Source organism: Mytilus trossulus, chromosome 4 (assembly GCF_036588685.1).
Source record: "Mytilus trossulus isolate FHL-02 chromosome 4, PNRI_Mtr1.1.1.hap1, whole genome shotgun sequence".
Classification (NCBI taxonomy): domain Eukaryota; kingdom Metazoa; phylum Mollusca; class Bivalvia; order Mytilida; family Mytilidae; genus Mytilus; species Mytilus trossulus.
Window position 1 is genome coordinate 92,410,472 of NC_086376.1, and position 20,958 is coordinate 92,431,429.

The 20,958-nt window shown below is 31.1% G+C and overlaps 1 protein-coding gene across 1 annotated transcript; it reads right to left on the reverse strand.

The window, feature by feature from the left end:
- Positions 1-720: 720 nt before the first annotated feature.
- On the reverse strand, positions 721-18,809 carry LOC134716316 (DNA mismatch repair protein Msh3-like). Its single transcript, XM_063579218.1, has 21 exons — positions 18,556-18,809; positions 16,823-17,356; positions 16,175-16,291; positions 14,515-14,632; positions 13,914-14,035; positions 13,383-13,549; positions 11,103-11,209; positions 10,572-10,686; positions 9,516-9,710; positions 8,875-9,010; positions 8,133-8,320; positions 7,497-7,665; positions 7,177-7,241; positions 6,808-6,924; positions 5,904-6,011; positions 5,461-5,575; positions 3,652-3,809; positions 2,926-3,112; positions 2,201-2,324; positions 1,262-1,430; positions 721-861 (listed from the first exon to the last, which is right to left on the reverse strand). Exons 1-21 carry the CDS (start codon positions 18,739-18,741, stop codon positions 771-773), a joined length of 3,288 nt encoding a protein of 1,095 aa, XP_063435288.1. The 5' UTR covers positions 18,742-18,809; the 3' UTR covers positions 721-770.
- Positions 18,810-20,958: the final 2,149 nt, after the last annotated feature.

Genomic DNA, 20,958 nt, shown 5'->3' on the forward strand with positions numbered 1-20,958 from the left:
AATTCATAGTTAGATACCATCATCAAGGAATGTTTCAAACATAATTTGAAGTAACAGTGACCTTCACAGTTGACCCTAAAATGGACTTCATTGTTTTCCATTGATATTCGATTTGTATAGTTTCATTCCAATCAAGCACAGGCCACATTGATTGACAGGAGTACTGGAGACTGATACACAAAGAGATTTATGAATTGAAACAAAAATTTTAAGTATTTAAACTGGAACATAATTGCAAGTTTCTCAGATGAGTATTTACCTATTGATTTACCTGCATCAAAAATGCTTGGGAATGGAAACTGTCAGGAGAAAATATATCAGGAAATGTTTGGTAAATAATTGATCATTTTGTGCAGTAAACAATTCATAAATATGAATCCTTTAATCCTTTAAAGTAGTTTACATGGTTGATATCTCTTTGAATGTTTTTCTTTTTTTTATGTTACAGTAAATCATTTCTTAGAAAGAAGTTTTAGACATTAGGGCTATTCCAGAAAAAAATGCATGGGGGGGGGGGGGGGGGGGGGGGTGTGTTGGAAGGCACATTGTATTAATAATACATGGGTGATGGGTATCAGAGCAACTTTTCACACTAAATTGCACTATAATTCTCAATAACAATTGTCTGGGTGGCAGGTGCTGACAAAAACTGCCTTTCAACCCCCCCCCCCCCCCCCATACATTTTTTTCTGGAATAGCCCTTATCCAAATATACTTCAATTTTTGTTCTTCTGTATAACCAAGAAAATAACCTTCAAGTAAAAAACTGTTTATTGCATAGCAGAAGTATTTTGTAAAGACTGATATAAAACTTTTGTGTCTTCAGTACTATAGATGTTCCTGAATTCTTCTTCTCTCTCCCTAGAATAGAAAACAAGTGTTTAAATGTTTCATTTTTTTCAACATGATAAAGCAGGATGTTATTAAAAAGGACTAAAAATTAAACTAAAGTGGGATATTATATAATGTTCCAGCCCAAAACAAATATCATGGATTTCTGAATAGACAGCATTAAATAAGCTTGCTTTGGTTTACTGTTTATATCATTATAAACATTATTTACACTGTAAATTAGATCTACTGTTAATTCAGAACTTATTGCATGACCCTTGTTAAGAGAGAGCCATATCTCTTGCATGTTAAAGACACCCTATGAAAGTGGAAGGGATTTATAATATAAGTTGCAAAACTTTTTTCCCAATCCACTATAAATAAATATGATTAAACTAAATAAATATGTTCAAACAAAATCCAGTATTACCTCTTCATAACGACTAAGTTATGAAACTCCTTAGATTTTTTAGCTGCATTATTTAAAATATCCTGAGGTATTGATGCCAGTCTTGCCACGTTTAATCCATAACTTTTCCCAGCACAGCCACTGACAAGCTGGTACAGAAATGTCACCGGATTGGAGCTATCCTCCTCACCTTTGAATGAACAGAAATAAAAAGTTGTATATAATCTGACAATTAATTGGAAAAAATAATGTGCAATGAGTCATTTGTCAGTCATCATAACATTTAAAGAAATCCTCTGGGAAACCTCAGAACAGATTTGAACAAAATACTGTGCAGATGTTCCACGGCACATCTTTTGTATAAATTGTATCTGAGATTTAATGGTTGTTTTTAAACATGAACACTTGCTGAGAAAAAGCAAAGGTGTAATACTACAGTTTATGGTTTCTAGTTTAAAATCTAAATCAGTATAACTGATATGAATAATCTATCATCCCAGTTATTTCTAGAAAAGTAGAAATGAAAACATTTTTAATTATGTCTCTGAAATGTCAACTTTTAGCAAGTTTTACAGTTTTGGACTATTACATGTATTTTTGAAATCTATAACAGAAAGAGAGAAAAATTAATGACAAATATGTTCATATGTGGGAATTTTTAGTGAAAATATAGAAGGTTGAGAGAAAATGTTTCAGTATTTTTCAATTGAAAAGAATGAGTGATCAGCAACACAAATAAATCAATAAGATAAAAATCATCAATTCACTTCTCAAAATAGTTTTTGGCCCCTTAACCACAATTTTAACAAATTTGTTTTCTTGTTTTTTTTATTTTTGTTAAGTCACAAAGTTGTTAAGGTACTTGGCGCCTAAACGTGTTTTCACAGAAGCCTTATTACACCAATGTGTTGTGATATAATACTCAAAACAATATTGTGTGGTAAATACACAAACACTCACCTATTTTACCTGAGTTATCATTGACCATAAATGACATATGATGATTCTGTACTATATTTGGATAAGTCTGTTCTAGTTCTGATAAAACTGGGTAATGTGTTACAAATAACGTCAGACATTTAACCTACAATATATGTAAATGTAATTTATTCCATCCGCTAAGTCAAGCTAAGAATGAATATAAAGCTGATGCAGTTAATTTCTCTCAAATAATGATCACAGAAACTTCATTCCTACTAGGTTTATACATGATTTAATGCAAAAGGTTTCATTTGAATATACCTTGAATTTTTGTGTGAATATAATGTAAATTTATAAATTATTGTGTGTCCTATTAATGATGAACATTGGACAAAAATGTGAAATTAATTATTGTGATTTCAAGATGTACTGCATGCAAATAATATCATTGAAATTCTAAATATGATTATTTACTTTTGTAAAATCTTACAAGTCTCAATTATTTTTTTTTGTTAATAAAAAAACATCCAAATAATTACTAAACTTACAGTAATAAATTCATTTTTTTTTTAAATAGGAACCCTAAAACGTGTGTTTTTTAACAGGAGTGAACATAAACTTCATACTAACAAAGTATACAAAAGATTATTCAAATATTGTTTAACAATAAATATGACAACAGCAGACGCCATATTGCATGGTTTTATCATTATCTACTACAGGTAGATAACTCAACAATAGTCCTCGTTATAATTGAAAAATACCTGTTTAATAAAATAATCTAAAGTAGCATAAGCTATTGCTACACCATCATGTGTACTGGTACCCCTGCCTAATTCATCCAGTATAACCAGAGACCTTGGTGTAGCTTTTAACATTATGTCTGAGGCTTCCTGTAATTCTACCATAAAAGTACTCCTTCCTTTGTAAATCTCATCTGAAGCTCCCATCCTGTAGAAAATATACAAATACTAATATGTTAAGCAGATTAGTAAATAATTTCATTTCAAATATATTTGTAATCTAAATAAATTGCTTTCATTTTCAGTGATTGTACATCATCTTTCCATCCTTAAAATCAGAATACTAATTTTCAATTCCTCAGGAATCCTGACATTTGTGAAATAATTTGTCCTCTTCTCTTTAATGTCAAGTTTGAATTTTGTATTTTTTCTAAATCTCATTATAATAAATACAAAATGAAGATGAAATCTTCCCAACGTTACCTTTGTAATATCTTGATGATGTCTCATAAGTAACAGAATCGTAACAAAAGATCCAATCTGTGCAAGAATAGGTATTAAAGCTTCTTGTCTCATAATTGTTATGATACATATGTTTTATATACCAATCTGAGTGATACCTTACCTGGTGTAAATAGCATCCACTATTCCCATTTGTGCTGATTCAGCAGGAACATAAGATCCAATCTGTGTAATGATAGTTATTAGAGCTACTTGTTTTACCTGGTATTCATAGCATTTTCTTACCTGGTGTAAATAGCATCCACTATTCCCATTTGTGCTGATTCAGCAGGAACATAAGATCCAATCTGTGTAAGGATAGTTATCAGAGCTACTTGTTTTATATAGGAACTCTTTCCTCCCATGTTAGGTCCTGTAATTATCATTACCTTAGTCTTGTCTGTCTGAAACAAAACAATTTAAACTGATGAATTATTTTAATTTTACTTATCAAACAGAGGTAAAACAAAATAAATCTTTAAAGATTAATCCATGCAATAAATTAATGCTAAAAAGGCAGATTTTCAGATAATTTGCTAAACTTATGTTTTTCATTGCTATATTTCTCAGTTCACTAAACAACACAAAATAAATTGGGTCACTGATCATCTTATACATGCTTGCTTTTCTTTCAATTTATCCTTGAAATTGACAGGATTTGAGACTTAAGCCTCATGAACAGTGTGAAAATTTAACAAATGTTGATAGCTTGTCAATGAAAAAAGGTTAGGGGTTTACTCTCACATTTGTTTCTTCTTGTACCAATACACTAAAGACAGAGAATGGCCATCAAATAAACATAAACTGTTATCACAGAGAAATGTCTCGTCTTTCTGTAATTTTGATTTTGCAAATTTTGAAATCAAAATAGCAATACTTTAACATCTTACACATGTTATGCAAATATTCAAAGTCATTCAACCGTTATTGAGTTACATGGCTAAATAATCTCCCTGTAAATGAGATGTGCTAATGCTAATACAACTGCATATCAAATACCATTGACTTATTATAAGTTGTTCCCAAACCTAAATACAAACATTTACTTGAAATTTTTACTATGTAAAATTTTCAAAGTCAATGAACCATAAAGATGAGATGGGACTATATAATCTCCATGGAAACAATTCTCGCAAATGCCAATAAATTTGCCTACCAAATATCATTGACTTATCATTAGCAGTTCAGCTTAAACTGATCTAATCACAAATTAATACATGTAAACTAAGATGAATTTCAAAGTCATTAGACTGTGACTGAGGGACCAGGCCACATATTTCCACAGAAATGAGATGTGCCAATGCTTATACAACTGAATACCAATTAACATTGGCCTACCACTATTAGTTCCCCTTGAACTGACACAATCACAAACTAATACATGATAACTTACAAAAAAGTCAATAGACCATAACTGAGGGGGCAGGGCCAAATTATCTCCATGGAAATGAGATATTCCGATGATTATACAACTGCATGCCAAACATAATTGACCTACCACTTGTGGTTCCCCATAAACTGACCTAATCACAAACTAAAACATGTAAAATAAGCAAAAGTTTTGAAGTCAAACGACCATGACTGAGGGGGCAGGGCCATATAATTTGCATGGAAATGAGATGTGCCAATGCTTATACAACTGCATACCCAATATCATTGACCTACCACTTGTGGTTCACCATCAACCAGACCTAATCACAAACTAATACATTGTTGACACAGTCGCCGTTGTCGCTGCCAATGCCGGAACAGCATACCTATGTCTCGCTTTTTGACTCCGTCAAGGCAAGACAAAAACCTTCATTCAATAATTCACTGTGTCAGACCACTTTGGACTGCTTTATTCCATCTCATCTTTGTTTTCAGTAATTAAAGTTTTGGGTTTCTGAGTTGTCCTCAATCAATACACTTCCCTGTTGCCCAAAAATGTCTGGTGATGCTTTTTCAACATCAAATTATTCATTAAAGACAATTAGTCAAGTAAAAAAAATACTGTTTAGCCTTTTTTCTAGAATTTAAAGAACTTATCAATACACAAAATGTTGAAATACCTACAGATATATTGGTATTATTTGGAACAAACTGTTGACTTCCTTGTAAGATTTGTTGTATCACTGGATGTTGTCCCTGTTCAATGTTTATACAAACCTCATTCTCAATTATTTGTGGCCTACAATATACAACAATATACATAATTTCTTTTCATAGAGTAAGTTACACATTGAAAAGTTCAAAGATAATAGCAAGACATATTCATCCCTATTTAAAAAAAAAATTTGGAAAAATTGCCCACTTAAAGAATGCATAAGCTTGTTAAATTTTACTATCCGATCTTACTCTGCTTACATATAGCTAAAACACAGCATAATCCTTTAAACAATTTTAACTAGATTTTAACTAGGAAAATTAAACTGTTTAAGTTTCATATAATTTTGTATGTTTTATAAAATAAATTCCCAATGATTTGTAAAGGTCAGTTTTGAATGTGTCTCACATACCTACAATACCCATGTAACCTGGCCACTAAAGATAAGGAAAACAAACAGTCTAATGTCGCTATGTGATGAACTGCTTTCCTGTACTTCTGGTAATCATCCTCAAACCAACTAGAAAATAATAATTTAATAATCAGCAAAAGCCCTATAAAATAAAACTTTGTGAAAAGATTTTAAATGTCAAGTCAATAAATGAAAATTTGTTTGCCCAATACATCTGAAGCTGTAAATTCAGAAACTAATGCCTGAGTTTATATTGCAAATCCCTGATTACTGGTAAGATTTGAGATCTCATTAATAAGGCTGCAAAATTTGGTGAAGGAAATCACTACATAATTTTTAATGCAAGGTTTTAATAAAAGTGAACCTTATTCAGTGGCATTTTTCACATTATTAAAACATTGCAATAAGTTTTGAATGAACAGTACTTATTAATTTGTTAATTCTATCTTGCAGCTGTGTACTTTAATGCACAGATGTAGTGTGATCAATATTTAGTAAAGAACCCCTCTCCTTGCAGTTTTTGTAGATAAAATCAAAATAGTGATGATTAGTCAGGTTTATCCATGGCCATTTGCTGTACATTTGCCAACAATAATGCCATGGTCATCTTATTAGGAGGTATTTCAAGCTAAACTTCTGGTGAACATTTGGACAAAGATTCTAACAAAGTTCTCATCTTCTTATTTTTATGTTAATCATACAGCAGGTGCTTTGTTTTCTTATTTGAATTGTTATACATTTGTCATGGTGAGGCCTATTAAAGCTTAATTATGTCTTACAGGTTTTACTTATTGTTGAAGGCTGTACCATCTTCTTTCTCATTTTGTCTCTGGTGGGAAGTTGTCTCATTGGCAATCATACCACATCTTTTTAATTTTTATGAATATGCCTTTATCAACATTACCCTAGGAACTGTAACCAAGCCTCCTCACAGTCTTTCTTCAACTGTTCTCTTAGTTGATTTAGTTTCTTATAAGTTGCTTGTATAAATGGAGGGTGAAATCTACTAACTGCCTTTGTACTGCAAAGAAAACAAAATTTACATTTTCACCAACTGTGCAGGCCTAATATATTACAATTTTCGAGAATAAATATTTTTTCCACAATTTAGAACATCCCTACCGAGAGTTCCAGTAATGAAACATGACATTTACTCATATCAAAAACTTATATAAATTCCCTGCATTGCCATAGGTTTACACTTGGGTATAAATTTAATACATTTTACATTTACTATTTGAATTACAGAGAGAAATTACTTTACACAAATTACCTGCTTATCTTCAGCCAATCAGTGGGAACAACATGGGACACTTTGTTTTTGACTTCAATTAAGTACTAAAAAAATAAATAAGTAAATTAAATAATCAGTGCCTAATTTTCAAGTACTTTAAATTATTAAAATCAAATCTAAACAGTACATAGCTATATTTGGCTGATCATTCATTTTTTCTTTATATTATTTCATGAATTTAGGAAAATCATAAATATGCTGAAATCTGTGTAAAAATTAAACTAGTCTTTATGATGCTTAAACTGCAAAGGAAGTTGATTTTAAGAGGTGTTCCTTATAGCAAGGTTATAAATACTTACTTCAGTACCTAACACAGTAGTGAAATCTAAAGCAGGCTGTTTTAATATCAACCTGACAGTTCGTCTGTGATCTAACATTTCCTTCTCTATATCCTTTATCTCTTGTTTCCTTGTCTGGACAGTAGGGAACAGACTCTCGTCAGAGAACAGGTTAGTTTTCTCTTTATCCCTGTGTGATAAATAAAATTGCATTCTAAAATTACAGAACAGATTTTTATAGCACCATATGAATCTTTCAAAAGTCATAAATTTTCCGACTAAGACCTGATTTTGGACTAAGATTATACATTTTTGATAAAGTGGTAAGTCAGACAATATTTAGCATTTAACGAACAGAAAAAACAGTCAATCAAACTTTAACATTCTAACATTTGCATAAACTATGTCAAAGACAAACAATATTCTTTGCATGAAGTCATTTTACTGGTCCTTTGTTTTTTGTTGTTTAAACATATTTTATTGTTAAAAAAATATAATATTTATATTAAAAATCCAATTGATCAAGTACAGTATAATTTCAATATTTTTTGATATTTTTTGATATTTTTTGATATTTGGAAGAGACATAACCAAGATAACAATGTATATACACATTATAAATCCTTCAACACAAAACATACAAAATATCATACAAACCTGACATTATTTTCCTGTAAATTATTTAATAAAGATTTAACATCTTCCAGTAACTTTGGAATATCATTGAGTATATCAGTGAGTATTTCCGATGACAGTGTTCCATCTAACTGTTTGGTTATTAGCTGGACATCTTCACTCCATTTAATTAGAGACTTACATACAAAGAAAAACTCCAGCACTCTACACTGAAATATTAAAAATTATCTTATATTGATAAATAAATACATGTATAAATCCAAATTGGTTCTTTATTAGGATATTACAGTAAAACGACATACACACATTTATTTCATACAGATCAAATCTTCAATTTGAACTGTTGACACAGAAAAATGTTTCTCTTCTCTGTACTGTTGATAGAACATGCATATAAAACTTCCAATGCTGAAATGCAAATGGTGGACCATCTTGCAATTTTTTCAAGTCATCATGTTTTTACAGTTTCTATAAATGTTAATCATTTTTTTCTTCTTTTCAAGAATGATCACCATTTCTTTTTTAAATCATTTGTATTTTGGGCTATTCCAGGAAACTGTGTATTTGTGCTAGACTAGGCTTTATTTCAAACCCAACAACCTGTATTTCTTTTTTCACTTGTAACACAATTTTAGTTGCTTCAACTCCTTTTTCCTACAAATATAATATCACGTGGTGTCCACCGATCCCATTATGGCATACATTTTTTATCTTGGAAAAGTTAATGAAATGGTTTGAATAGTTTACGCCTAACTAAATGTACCTTTTTGTAATATACTGAACTGATTCCTTTTTCCAAGTCAGGTGTCTGTGACAATGAACTTCTAAGGTTAGCAAGAACCTGTGCATTTTTGCCCTGTAGTAATTCATTTATTGCTTCTTGCCTATCTAAAATATGTCTGAAATCAATAAAATTCATTACCATTACTTTGTTGAGGTCACAGAAAACTGTTTGACATGAATGCCTTGGAAAAAAAATGAAAATCATTGATCTAATAACATGAGGTTATTGCATGAATATCAGTGAATTTTGTTCTGAGTAGATTTTTATATTGCAGCAGCCTGCATTTTGTTCTTTAACAAAGTGTGAAAAACTAATTAAAACATATTTTTGTCACTGATGGCTTTGATATTTTTTAAGCAATATTTGCACTGGTAAAAGATGAAAAAATATATATTGCACTTCATACAAAATGCACTTTGGTCAACATTTTTATACACCAATAAATTTACAACAAAAAGCATCCAATTCTTAAGATTGACAAATATTACTTTAAATGCAATTTTAGAGGCCAAATAGTGATCATCCCTCACTCTTTGTCTATCAGAAAAGTTCAAGATGTATTAAATAAAAATTAGAGAATATATTTTCGTATTGCCTTAGCTCAATATAATTGTACTCACTTTGCTGAAAGCAATGGCTTTTTCAACCATGACTTTAACATTCTACCTCCAAATCTAGTAACAGTCTGATTAACAGCCCAAAATAATGAACCCTTCTCCTTTCCATCAGTCAGGTTTTGAAACACTTCTAAATTCCTGAGTACATTAGTTTGTAGCTGCATGTAGAGTGACTTTGTAGAAAACTGACAAAAATTCCTGAAAAATGAATAAAAATTATCATACTATTATGAAAATATAATCCAAAATGTCTACATAGGCCTCTGATCTCTTTTCAGGCATTCATCATAGTTTAAGTGAAGTCAATGTGAATCAATCTAGTTGTATCAGATATATTCAAATGTAGAAAAAAACAAAGTTCAACAGAATACTTGGTATTAAAATGAAAATATGGAAATTTATAAAGAAAAGTGAAAAAAAAATAAAACTATTCTCTGAAGATGAAGAATAAGATATTCTTTTTTTTTAATTATATAACTACTGATTCATTGGAAACATACCAACAACTGACCATGCCTATGGAATTGAAAAATGACTAGGGTTAATTTATAATCTATATTTTCATTATACTGCAAAATCAGGGAATTAATGTGCTATCAGTGTGTCTGCTATTAAACATATTTTTTTTTATTTCTGGCCCATATAACTATTGTCCTATCACTTATGTGGTCAAAGTATAAACCTGTAGATAGTCCAGAGATATCATGCAAAATCTTGTAAAAACATAGAAATTAGAGAATAACCAAACATCAAAGTTTAAATTATGTATAAAATAAAGCTTTCAAGAAGAAGTATGCGCATATACATAAACTAGTGTGAAGAAAAGGTACTGATTTTTTTTTGAAATTCCTCATACAATACCTTTTAGAAAATGCTTTTAGACTTGTTTTATTTTATTATAGCAGTTAGATATTTGATATCCGTTTTATTTAGAATTTTTGTAAAGTTTATCCCTGATTCAAATTCTTTGCATCTTAAGAGTTACACAATTACTTATCTCCCTTTTTAGGCATTGCCTTCTACTTATTGACACAAAAAAAATACTTATAAGAAATATACCCAGTAAGTTTCAGAATCTGGCTTAGTCCAAAATCCTTGAGGTAAACCAAAACACCTGACAAACAGCTTATAACTGGTTTGGGTAAATTTATCATCTCCTGGATTTTACCAGCACCTATAATGAAGATGGAATGAACTTACATGAAACTTCAAATTGTAACTTTTTTTAAAAGCTTTTGGCTGTAGATAATCTAAATATTCACCTACTTGTATAGTAGATTTTTCCTCAACACATTTACATGAAGTTATTGTTACTCCAAGATACTGTGAAACCAGCTTATTGTCATAGATACTTAATTTTACATTTCAACCAACTTAAGTGCCCTCTATTTATTCATGAGTTTCTCATTATCTTGATGTATTCAAATATAAGTAAATTCAAGTTTCACATATTCATGCAATTAAAATTCTCAATATTTTAATACTTGTGAAAGTCCCAAAAATAAATCTAACTCAAAATAAGTTGGTTCATAGTATATCATTACCGTTTTAAAAATAAATATTTGATATCATATATATCATGTTACATACATTTAGCATCAGACTTGTAGAAATCTGAAACTGTTTGAAATGCTTGGTCATATTCAAAATGCTCCTCTGATTGTTTTTCTAATCTTATTCTGTCATCCTCTGATGTACTGCAAAACACAATTTAGAGAGTTTCAGAACACCTGTACTGATTTTAATCAATAGATTTGGATATATATATAGTAATGGGTCTTTTCATTTCACAACCTGTATCATACATATAAGTCTACATCTCCTTTTCATCACATACAGTAAACTTCGCCTCATAATAGGGTATTTTTTGGTGAAAAAAGTCAAAATTATATTGCTTAGGCCACGCCAATTTAATTTCTTGTTCTACGGATTTTTGGACTCCAAAAATTGGGGCGAGCGAGCGATTTGAAAATTTTAATAAAAAAATATTTAATTTGCAAATTTTTGAGGCGAAGCTTAAAAAGTAAAGGCGAGCCATTATAATTTTTTTTTGTAAACATTAAATAGTAGGTTTTGACTATATTAAAACTTGATTTATCACTTGTACCTCGACATTTCTTTAATTTATGAAATATTTTTTCCCTGTCCATCAAGAAATAATTGAATAATTACATCTGGTCTATGTTTTTGTGACTTGACAATGAGACAATTCTCCATCCAAGTCATAATCAGGTTCAGAACAACCCCTTAATGTTATGAATATCCCTTTTATGAGGGGTCAAAATAATTTATTATATAATTTTTTTGTAAAAACACTTCAAGTACAAAAGGGCTTATATTTTCCCAAAGAACTATAATATTTGGTATTAAATGGTCAAAACATGTCCAAGAATTTTGTAATATTCTTGGACTTTAACCATGTTAACACATTTACCTTAACAGTTTAATATTATTCAAAATAAGTGGACCCTCCCTCTTTTAGAAAAGTTGATTAAAACATAATGTATTTCTCCTCTTTTTGAGTAAAAAATTCTAAGTTGTCAAAAGGTTTTGAATAGTAGCACTGTACAAATCCTTAGTTTTTCTATTTTCTTTTCTACAACTGGTTAACATGGTAAAATGACTCCTTCAAGGCCCTTGTCTGAGGGAGGGTTGGTCCCAACCTGATAATAACAAACATAGGTCAAAGTACGGCCTTTTACACAGAGCTTTGATCAAGACCAACCAGCAAGCTATAAGGGACCACAACTTAGTATTGTACACAATTCGAACAGGAAAACCAACGATCTAAATTATATTTCCAAATGGGAAACTACCAATGAACGGTCAACCACATCAATTAACAAACGATAACTGCTGAACGACAGGTCCCTGAATCAACCATGACGGGTGCACAAACCTGCAGCGGGTATGACCGTAACCATACATTATAATTGCAGTTGAAGGCAAATCCTTCAGAAGTTCTTTGTACTTTATTTTAACAACGAACATTTTTTATAGGGAATATAAGTTAGGGGGAAAGAAACCAACGTTTTGTTCTGTACAGGTATTTCTATTTATATCGGAGCACTCCCGCTTGGAATAGATTGGTTTCATGCTGAAACAAATATTCTCGCAGATATTTACAGTGTTGTGGGGTGCTGATAGGTTTAAAATCGTTATATAAAGGCTAGACTGTGATTTTTTAAAAACAAATGTTGAGATCTTTATATAATATTTACAAAAAAAACGGTGCGGAAAATGGACATGATTTCATTTCCGGATGCGGGAAGCGGGAATATAATAAAAATAAAAAAAATCTGTTTTGAAAAAAATAGGTGCGGGCGGGTCCGTCGAACAAGGAATCAAATTGGTGTGGCCTTAATTGTAAATACTAAAGGAATTTATACATTTTTACTATAACATGTGTATTGTACAAAATCTAGACTCCACATTGAAAAGTTTAACAAATTTATAAAATATATTGCTTTGTCAGTGAAAACCAAACAAATGCATACACATAAATAAACCAATTTTCAACATCACAATGTTGTATATATAATTGAATGTAAAACTGAGTACATCTCATGAATGTCGAGGTGGCAAAGTGGTCTTAGAAGTCAAACTACTGTTTCACTAATGCTCTATACAAAATTTAGTCCTGGTATCTATGATGAGTTTATTCACTAGCCTCTTAACACTGAGTTTGCAAGATTGAATCCAGCATGTGGCAGATGAGTGCAACTCTAATCTTAAAGAAAGTCAGTGATTATCTCTGGGCACTTGAGCTTCTTCTGCCAATAAAAACTTATCTCCACTGAGCACAATAGTGCAGAAAGTGGTGTTTAACATCAATCAATCAATCAATCTCAACTGGACTTGTACTATTACCTAATATCTATGATCCCTTTGATAATTTTCTCTGTTTTTGGAGACAGGTTACAAGGTATCAGTATTTCTGCTGGCTGTATGTGGGTAATTCTGGTTTCCAGTTCACTTCTTGTGTCATCATCATTGAAACAATCATATATAATGTCACCAGTTGAAGGCTGAACAGCCTAAGAAAATAATTAAAAACTAACTTTTATTCCTTGTTTTGAACTCACACAAAAGTACCTTTAAAATAAATGATATAAAATTGAAATAAAAAGTGAAATTGCTGTCATCCTGTAGGATTTATAAGGTTATTTTTCATTAAGAACAGATATGTTTTTTTCATATTTCATGTAAGGATACTAACATCTGTAACAAAAGTTTACCTGCATCAATATAATATAGTGTTAGTATGTTTTCAGTATTTTAAAATTAAAATTGAACATTTATCTATAAAAAGAAGAGACATCTTATTGAAAAGATTTATTCCAGATTAAAATGAAAGAGCTTTCAAGTAGAAATTCAAATTTATCTGAACCAATGAAATACCAGAATTCCAATACATGTCTGTTTAGTTTTGTCAGGTGGGCTCTCATACACACACAACAGAAATGACGTCTGCTCCTCAACTGCCACATCTCCAGTTATCTCCCCTGAGATAGGATTTACATCTGAAAAATTAATGAAAGCAGATGTGCAAAAATTTAGGATTTAAAACATCTGTCAACAATGTGTTTATAAACTATATGAAATTTAAATGCATTCTGAGAAATACGAGTTAATTTTTTAAAACTAAAAGCAGCATGAAGTATGCATCTTTTAATGTTTTTTTTCTTCTTTTCAACAATGTTATGAATAAGTTTGGAGTACATCCTGCTGTATACAAGTTTGTATAATAATGTTAATCTTTCTTATGATGTTTGCTTAACATTTCCAGTCATATGGCTAAGCAATGACATTCTTGTCTAGTGACTCATTAAAAATGCATTTATTTGAATTATAGCATCAGAGAAGCTTTTTTTTCTATGCTGACATAATGGAAAAGTTGATAACAACAAAGAAGTTAGAATCACAGTAGAAATTTGAGTTCCATTTACAGCTAAAAGCACTAGCAAACAAAATAAAAGAATAAAGAGATGATTTTAAATACCTTCACCAATCAATGTAGACTTGGTATATAATGACTGTAGTTGTCTGGTAAATGGAGCACTCTTGTTGTCACCTGCTGCTTTCAAAGCTGCTGTCTCCATCTGTTTAACAACACCAACCTGTAATATTTAATTTGTCTGTATCCATATACTTTACATGTTACATGTTAGTATTTATCAACCTCAATAGCATCTACATGTATTCTAAAAACATTTTTACACAGTTTTTTTGCTTCTGAACAAGGGTCCGGAAACGGTCATATTTGCCAGTCATGTCCTAAACTGAAACTATAATGTCCTAAACTTTTAATTGGGAATTAGGTCAAATTTTATTATTCTACATTAATAATTTCGGTCATTTCGTTGAGATCGACTTTCAAAATCGCCATTTTGAACATGTTTTTGTTTAAATATCGATTTCCTGTAATTAAACTGCCACTCCAATAAAGTGTTATAATCCTGAGGGCCCTCCTAATAACTATATTAATGCCTCGGGGAGCTATTGGCTAATGATTGCTAATCTCTTTACCTGTGTTTTTAATTCATTGTAATTCACACCTGGCAATTAATCACAAGCTCCAAACTATTATTATAAAGAAATAAAAATTCCATACCAACTGGCTTCAATATTTAATTACTCAATAAGTCAGACAATTGTCAATTATGATTTAATGATTAAACTTGGTTTAATTTTGTAGAAAAAAATATTTTTTTTACTTCTAACACACGTGTTTTGTTTACTATGTAATACGCATGCTTGAAATTCTCTTCCACAGATTTAGACAATAAATCGTAAATTTTAAATAATTTCATCCTAAATAAAGCCAGTGCAACTACTTTAATTAATATTCTTACACTATTAAAGATAAAATATTAAAAAGCCGATGATTTCCTGTGATTTGGATAAACAAAACTAATCCCGGAAATGAGTCTGGAATTGTTCGTTTTAGTATTGTCGCAGTACATCCGGTTCGAATTTTGACTTCAGAATCGAAAGAAACGTAAGCGATAACTGGGAATATTATCGTTTTGAGTCATTAAAATCAATTATTTTTAGACTGCTGCCTTCCCTTAATTGCCCTTGATCGATTTTTGGAAAATGGTAGGACAAATCATGAAGTAAATGCGATGCAACTGTGAAACAAGTTTGTTGATGCTACGAACATGACGATCGAGTATGAGCATACTCATAATGAGTCTCATGCAGTAATGTGATTTTGGCAATCATCTTTTGAAAAGGGGTATCAACTTTTAAGTTGTATGAAAATGACCGAAATTAGGTGAAAAAATTTCCGGATCCTTGCTTCTGAATACGTGAGTTAAAACAAAGGATAGATAAAATTATGTCTAACAACAACAAAATATGGTATTTTGGATTCATTATTTTTCAAATTACCGGTACTTGTTTATCATTTTCATTGAATTAATGGTTTAAAGTAATCAGACAATTCATTTGAAGCAAATATCTAAACTTCTGGTCATTCACTTTCAAACCAATTTCAGAAGTACATGCATGTACAGTAGGTTGACATATATAAAAAAGAAGATGTGGTATGATTGCCAATGAGACTACTATCCACAAAAGACCAAATATAGTAACCTATATACTGTGTTATCAGTTAACCACATAACCTATATATACTATACCTAAACTTGTCATACCTTATATCCTGCAGAAACCAGTCTTCGTACATGAACAAACAATCTATGGGTTGGAATTGATGCTGTCATGAAATTATGATCCAGATGACAAAATATCTTCAGTACTTTTGCTGCCACCTGCACAAAGAGATAATGACATATAGTGTATATCTATATTTACTCTCATGTATCATAATAGTATTCATTACATTGTTATTGGAATGATAACAATACAATCTTTACAATGATTCTTATTGTTTCAGAGCTATTTTTTCTCCTTAGTTGTCATAAAAATTATTTTTTTAAAGCAACTCAAATAATGAATCCAACTGAGTCGGGTTTCATTTGGTCAAATGGTATCGAATTCTGATCAGAAGGACATTTTTAGTGATTAAAATCAATCATTCAAAAATTGATGCATGCCCAATTATGACAGAAAATATCTTAAAATATAGAAAGATTAAAATGTTTTAAAACCCCCATGGAAATATAAAATGACAAACTATGAGTATGAAAGGTTCTTTTCACATTACTTTATGAACTGAATTTTCTACATCAATGTGTGGATTGTAATTAGGTCAATTAAATTATACTTATATATCTAGCTATAATCTTATTAGTAATACATTGTCTTTTGCCAATCTACTAAATAAAAAATAATTTTCAAACCTCTGCATCATCTCCAAAGAATCTGTACTTGTAACCACATTCAACCAGTAATAAAGCATCAGGATACTTATTTTTAATATCAACATATTGTTGCTCCAGTGGGGTATATTTAGTTTTTGTCTTTTTATTGATTGGTGATTTCCCTTTACTAGATACTGAAGACTGAGCATGTTGAGGTGTATGGCTGAACCCTGATAGACGATTGTCTTGGACTATCACATCTTCATCACTGTCAGAATTGCTAAGTTTACTCTTGTTTTTAGCTGCATTGTCAGCTGTAACCAAATTTCTTTTTTTAAATTGTTCAATGCTAATTTCTGTTTTCTCTCTGTCTAAATCTGGTTCAAATTGTTTTAATTTCAATATTGTTGATTCATTTAGGATAACTTTTGATGAGCATTCTGGTTGTTGTCCATCGTCTGGAGAAATGTTTCCATTGATGCTGTCAGGTGAAACACCTAAACATTTCTTTTTTGATGAATCATGTTCAGAAACATCTTCTCTTGGTCTTTTCTTTTGACTGAATGGGGGAATCTAAAACAAAATTTCTTTATATCAATTGTTAAAACTAATAACAGTCATACTTAGAAGGGTAACCAAGTGGGTTAAGAGCTCTACAGAGCTCATGTTTACTGTGTTAATTAGTACAAAAAAGTACATAGCATGCCCAACTCTTAAATCTGTACATCATTGATTGCTTTTATGTGTGTGTTTTAACACCATGTTCAGCACTATTGGTTATTTAAAACCCAGTTTTAATGGTGGAGGAATTATGTTATAGTGCCCTGAAAGAACCATCATCATATTATAGTGCCCTGAAAGAACCATCATCATTTGGCAGGAAAACTTCCAATCCTAGTCAAATACATGTACATGCAAGATTACAGGTTACAGCTCACAAACTCAATGTTGACAGGCTAGTTGTACAGACTAAAAAGAATATCATAATATGTGTGCCACTAATAACTATATTATGCTTGATTTAATAAAAAGTAGCCTTATTTCATCTTTTTTTCTGCTATCATCATAGTCATGAATTTTCAAGGAATAAGACTACAAAAGGCTGGGGCATAGCTGGGTCCTTTTGAAGTGCACACACCCTTTGATTTGTTTTTTGACTAGACGCAAAAAATGATGCATTCTGAGTGAGGGCCTTGATTAGTCACAAAAAATATGCATTCTGAGAGCCTAAAATTGGTTTGAATACATGTAGCAAATTAGTTTGACTGTATTTGGTCATTCTTTATTGAGAACATCAATCAGGGGTGATAGGACCTTTATCAGGACTCCGGGATCGAGTGTTTTTAATCCCGGGATTTCGGGATAGAGGAATTCTTTATTTCGAATTTCGGGACCTTGAGATTTCGTGTTTTTAAGCCCAGGATTTCGGGATTTTGAGTTTTTAAGCCCGAGATTTCTTGATCAACACCCCTCCCTCATCAATAAGTTACAAAAATCTGCCCTCTGCTATTTCTATCCGACACAAGAATCTATCCCACTTGAACTATTGACCTCATACAACAATCACTTTTCCTTTGTGGTGTCAGATATTTTGTATTATGACGTCAACATTTAAATTCTATGGGACCTGTGTGATGTCCAGTCATGACTCATGCCGGACAAATAGCGATAAGGTGTTTTACAATAGCTGTAACATTTGTAATTGTCCCTAGAATTAGAACTTGCCAGTCATAGTTAACCTATTTGAGAGTTAAACAAATTTAATGTATAACCTTTCTTGGAGGCGTAGATTTTGTCGGCGAATCATCTATATTTATCACTTGAACCTCATTACTTTTCGATGTTTTAGCCTTGTTGTCGTTTGGGTTTGACGAAAAGAATTTGGAAATTGTTGCTTGCCTGCTCTCGTCTACTTTTGATTTAAGCTTTGTCAGATTTATACTTTTCCGTTTGGACATGACAGATGTGTTAGAGATATTCAGAAGTTCATATTTATTTTTTTGCCGCACTTGCAAATTTTCCCGGAAGTTTGATATTGTGTGTAATAATAGACAAACTCTGTGACGACTTTGTAAATATTTCCGGAAATTATAAATCATTTTTAACTTTCAATTATGTTTTCCTTTTGTCTGATTTCAGTTATTTGTATTTCACAATTTGTATATTTATTTTCTGGACAATGATGCACAAATAATGCATTTTGCAAGTTTTTTCTATCAATTTTAACTTTCTTGTCATTAAAATTGTTTTCTTTTGCAAAAATAATATTTATTTGGAATAAGTAATTTTGATAAAAAAACAAGAGCCTGAGAGGCTCTCAAGAGCCTGAATCGCTCACCTTAATTCTTTTGGTTAAATCTCTCATCAATGATTATTTTGGCTTTTCAATTTATTTAAATGTTCTTTGGATCGTCCTATTTTCTTCAAAAGCCAAAAAAAAATATTCCTTTTCTCCTATGTTCTATTTTAGCAATAGGAGCTATGTTTCTTGACATACAAGGAAATAAAATATAAAATTTATACTAGATACTCTGAAACTCATTTAGCCTAAGTTTGGCTAAATTGATACAGCAGTTTCAAAGGAGAAGATTTTTTAAAGTAAGTCAACATGATGAACAAATTGTGAAAAAAGTCTTTAAAGGGCAATAACTCCTTAAGGGGTCAATTGACATTTTTTGTCAAATTGACTTATTTGAAGATCTTACTTTGCTGAACATTATTGCTGTTTACAGTTTTATCTGTATCTATAATAATATTCAAGATAATAAACAAAAACAGCAAAATTTCCTTAAAATTATCAATTCAGGGGCAGCAACCCAACAACAGGTTGTCTGATTCATCTGAAAAATTTCAGGGCAGACAGATATTGACCTGATAAACAATATTACCCATGTCAGATTTGCTCTAAATGCTTTGGTTTTTGAGTTATAAGCCAAAAACTGCATTTGACCACCATATTCTATTTTTAGCAATGGCGACCATGTTTGTTGATAGATCAAAACTTCGGATACAATTTATAAACTAAATACCCTAAGGAACATTCAGTTAAAGTTTGGAAGTATTTGGCCCAGTATTTTCAGAGGAGAAGATTTTTGTAAAAAAATATTAAGATTTACGAAAAATGGTTAAAAATTGACTATAGAGGGCAATAACTCCTAAAGGGTTCAACTGACCATTTCGGTCTTGTTGACTTATTTGTAAATCTTACTTTGCTGAACATTATTGCTGTTTACAGTTTATCTCTATCTATAATAATATTCAAGATAATAACCCAAAACAGCAAAATTTCCTTAAAATTACCAATTCAGGGGCAGCAACCCAACAACAGGTTGTCTGATTCATCTGAAAATTTCAGGGCAGATAGATCTTGACCTGATAAACAATACTACACCTGTCAGATTTGCTCTAAATGCTTTGGTTTTTGAGTTATAAGCCAAAAACTGCATTTGACCACTATGTTCTATTTTTAGCAATGGCGACCATGTTTGTTGATAGATAAAAACTTCGGATACACTTTATAAACTGGATACCCTAAGGAACATTCAGTTAAAGTTTGGAAGTATTTTGCCCTGTAGTTCCAGAGGAGAAGATTCTTGAAATAGTTTATGATGACAGACGACGGACAACGGACGACGACGGACGCCAAGTGAAGGCCCAGGTGAGCTAAAAAAATGTTTTCTTGTCGCTAAATAGTTTCTTGTCGCTAATATTATTCCTCTTGTTGCTTCTTGATGCTTCTTGTTGCTAATTAGTGAGACTGCTTATTATACAACAACTTCGCTCATCGGGTGGGGAAAAATAAAGTGTTTACCGGTGATAATATTTTATAAGCACATACTATAGTTATTCTCTGTGTTACTGATCATTTTTGCAATCTATATGTTTAAGTATAATAGCCACAGCTTCAATAGTATTTTAAAGATAACACAAAAAATGAAAAAGTAAAAATCTACATTTTAGCTGAGACTACTATAACACATTTCTCAGATTTCAGGCCAGGGTTGTCTAATTTTCAGACTACATTAATCTTATGCTGAATACTTTCGAAATTCACACTTTTAACCCTAACTCTTACATTTAAAAAAAAATGCATATAAAACTTTGAAATTAAAATTGGAAAATTGAATTAATTTAAGAGGCAATAACCCTCCAAAACAATTTACTTTTTAACATAG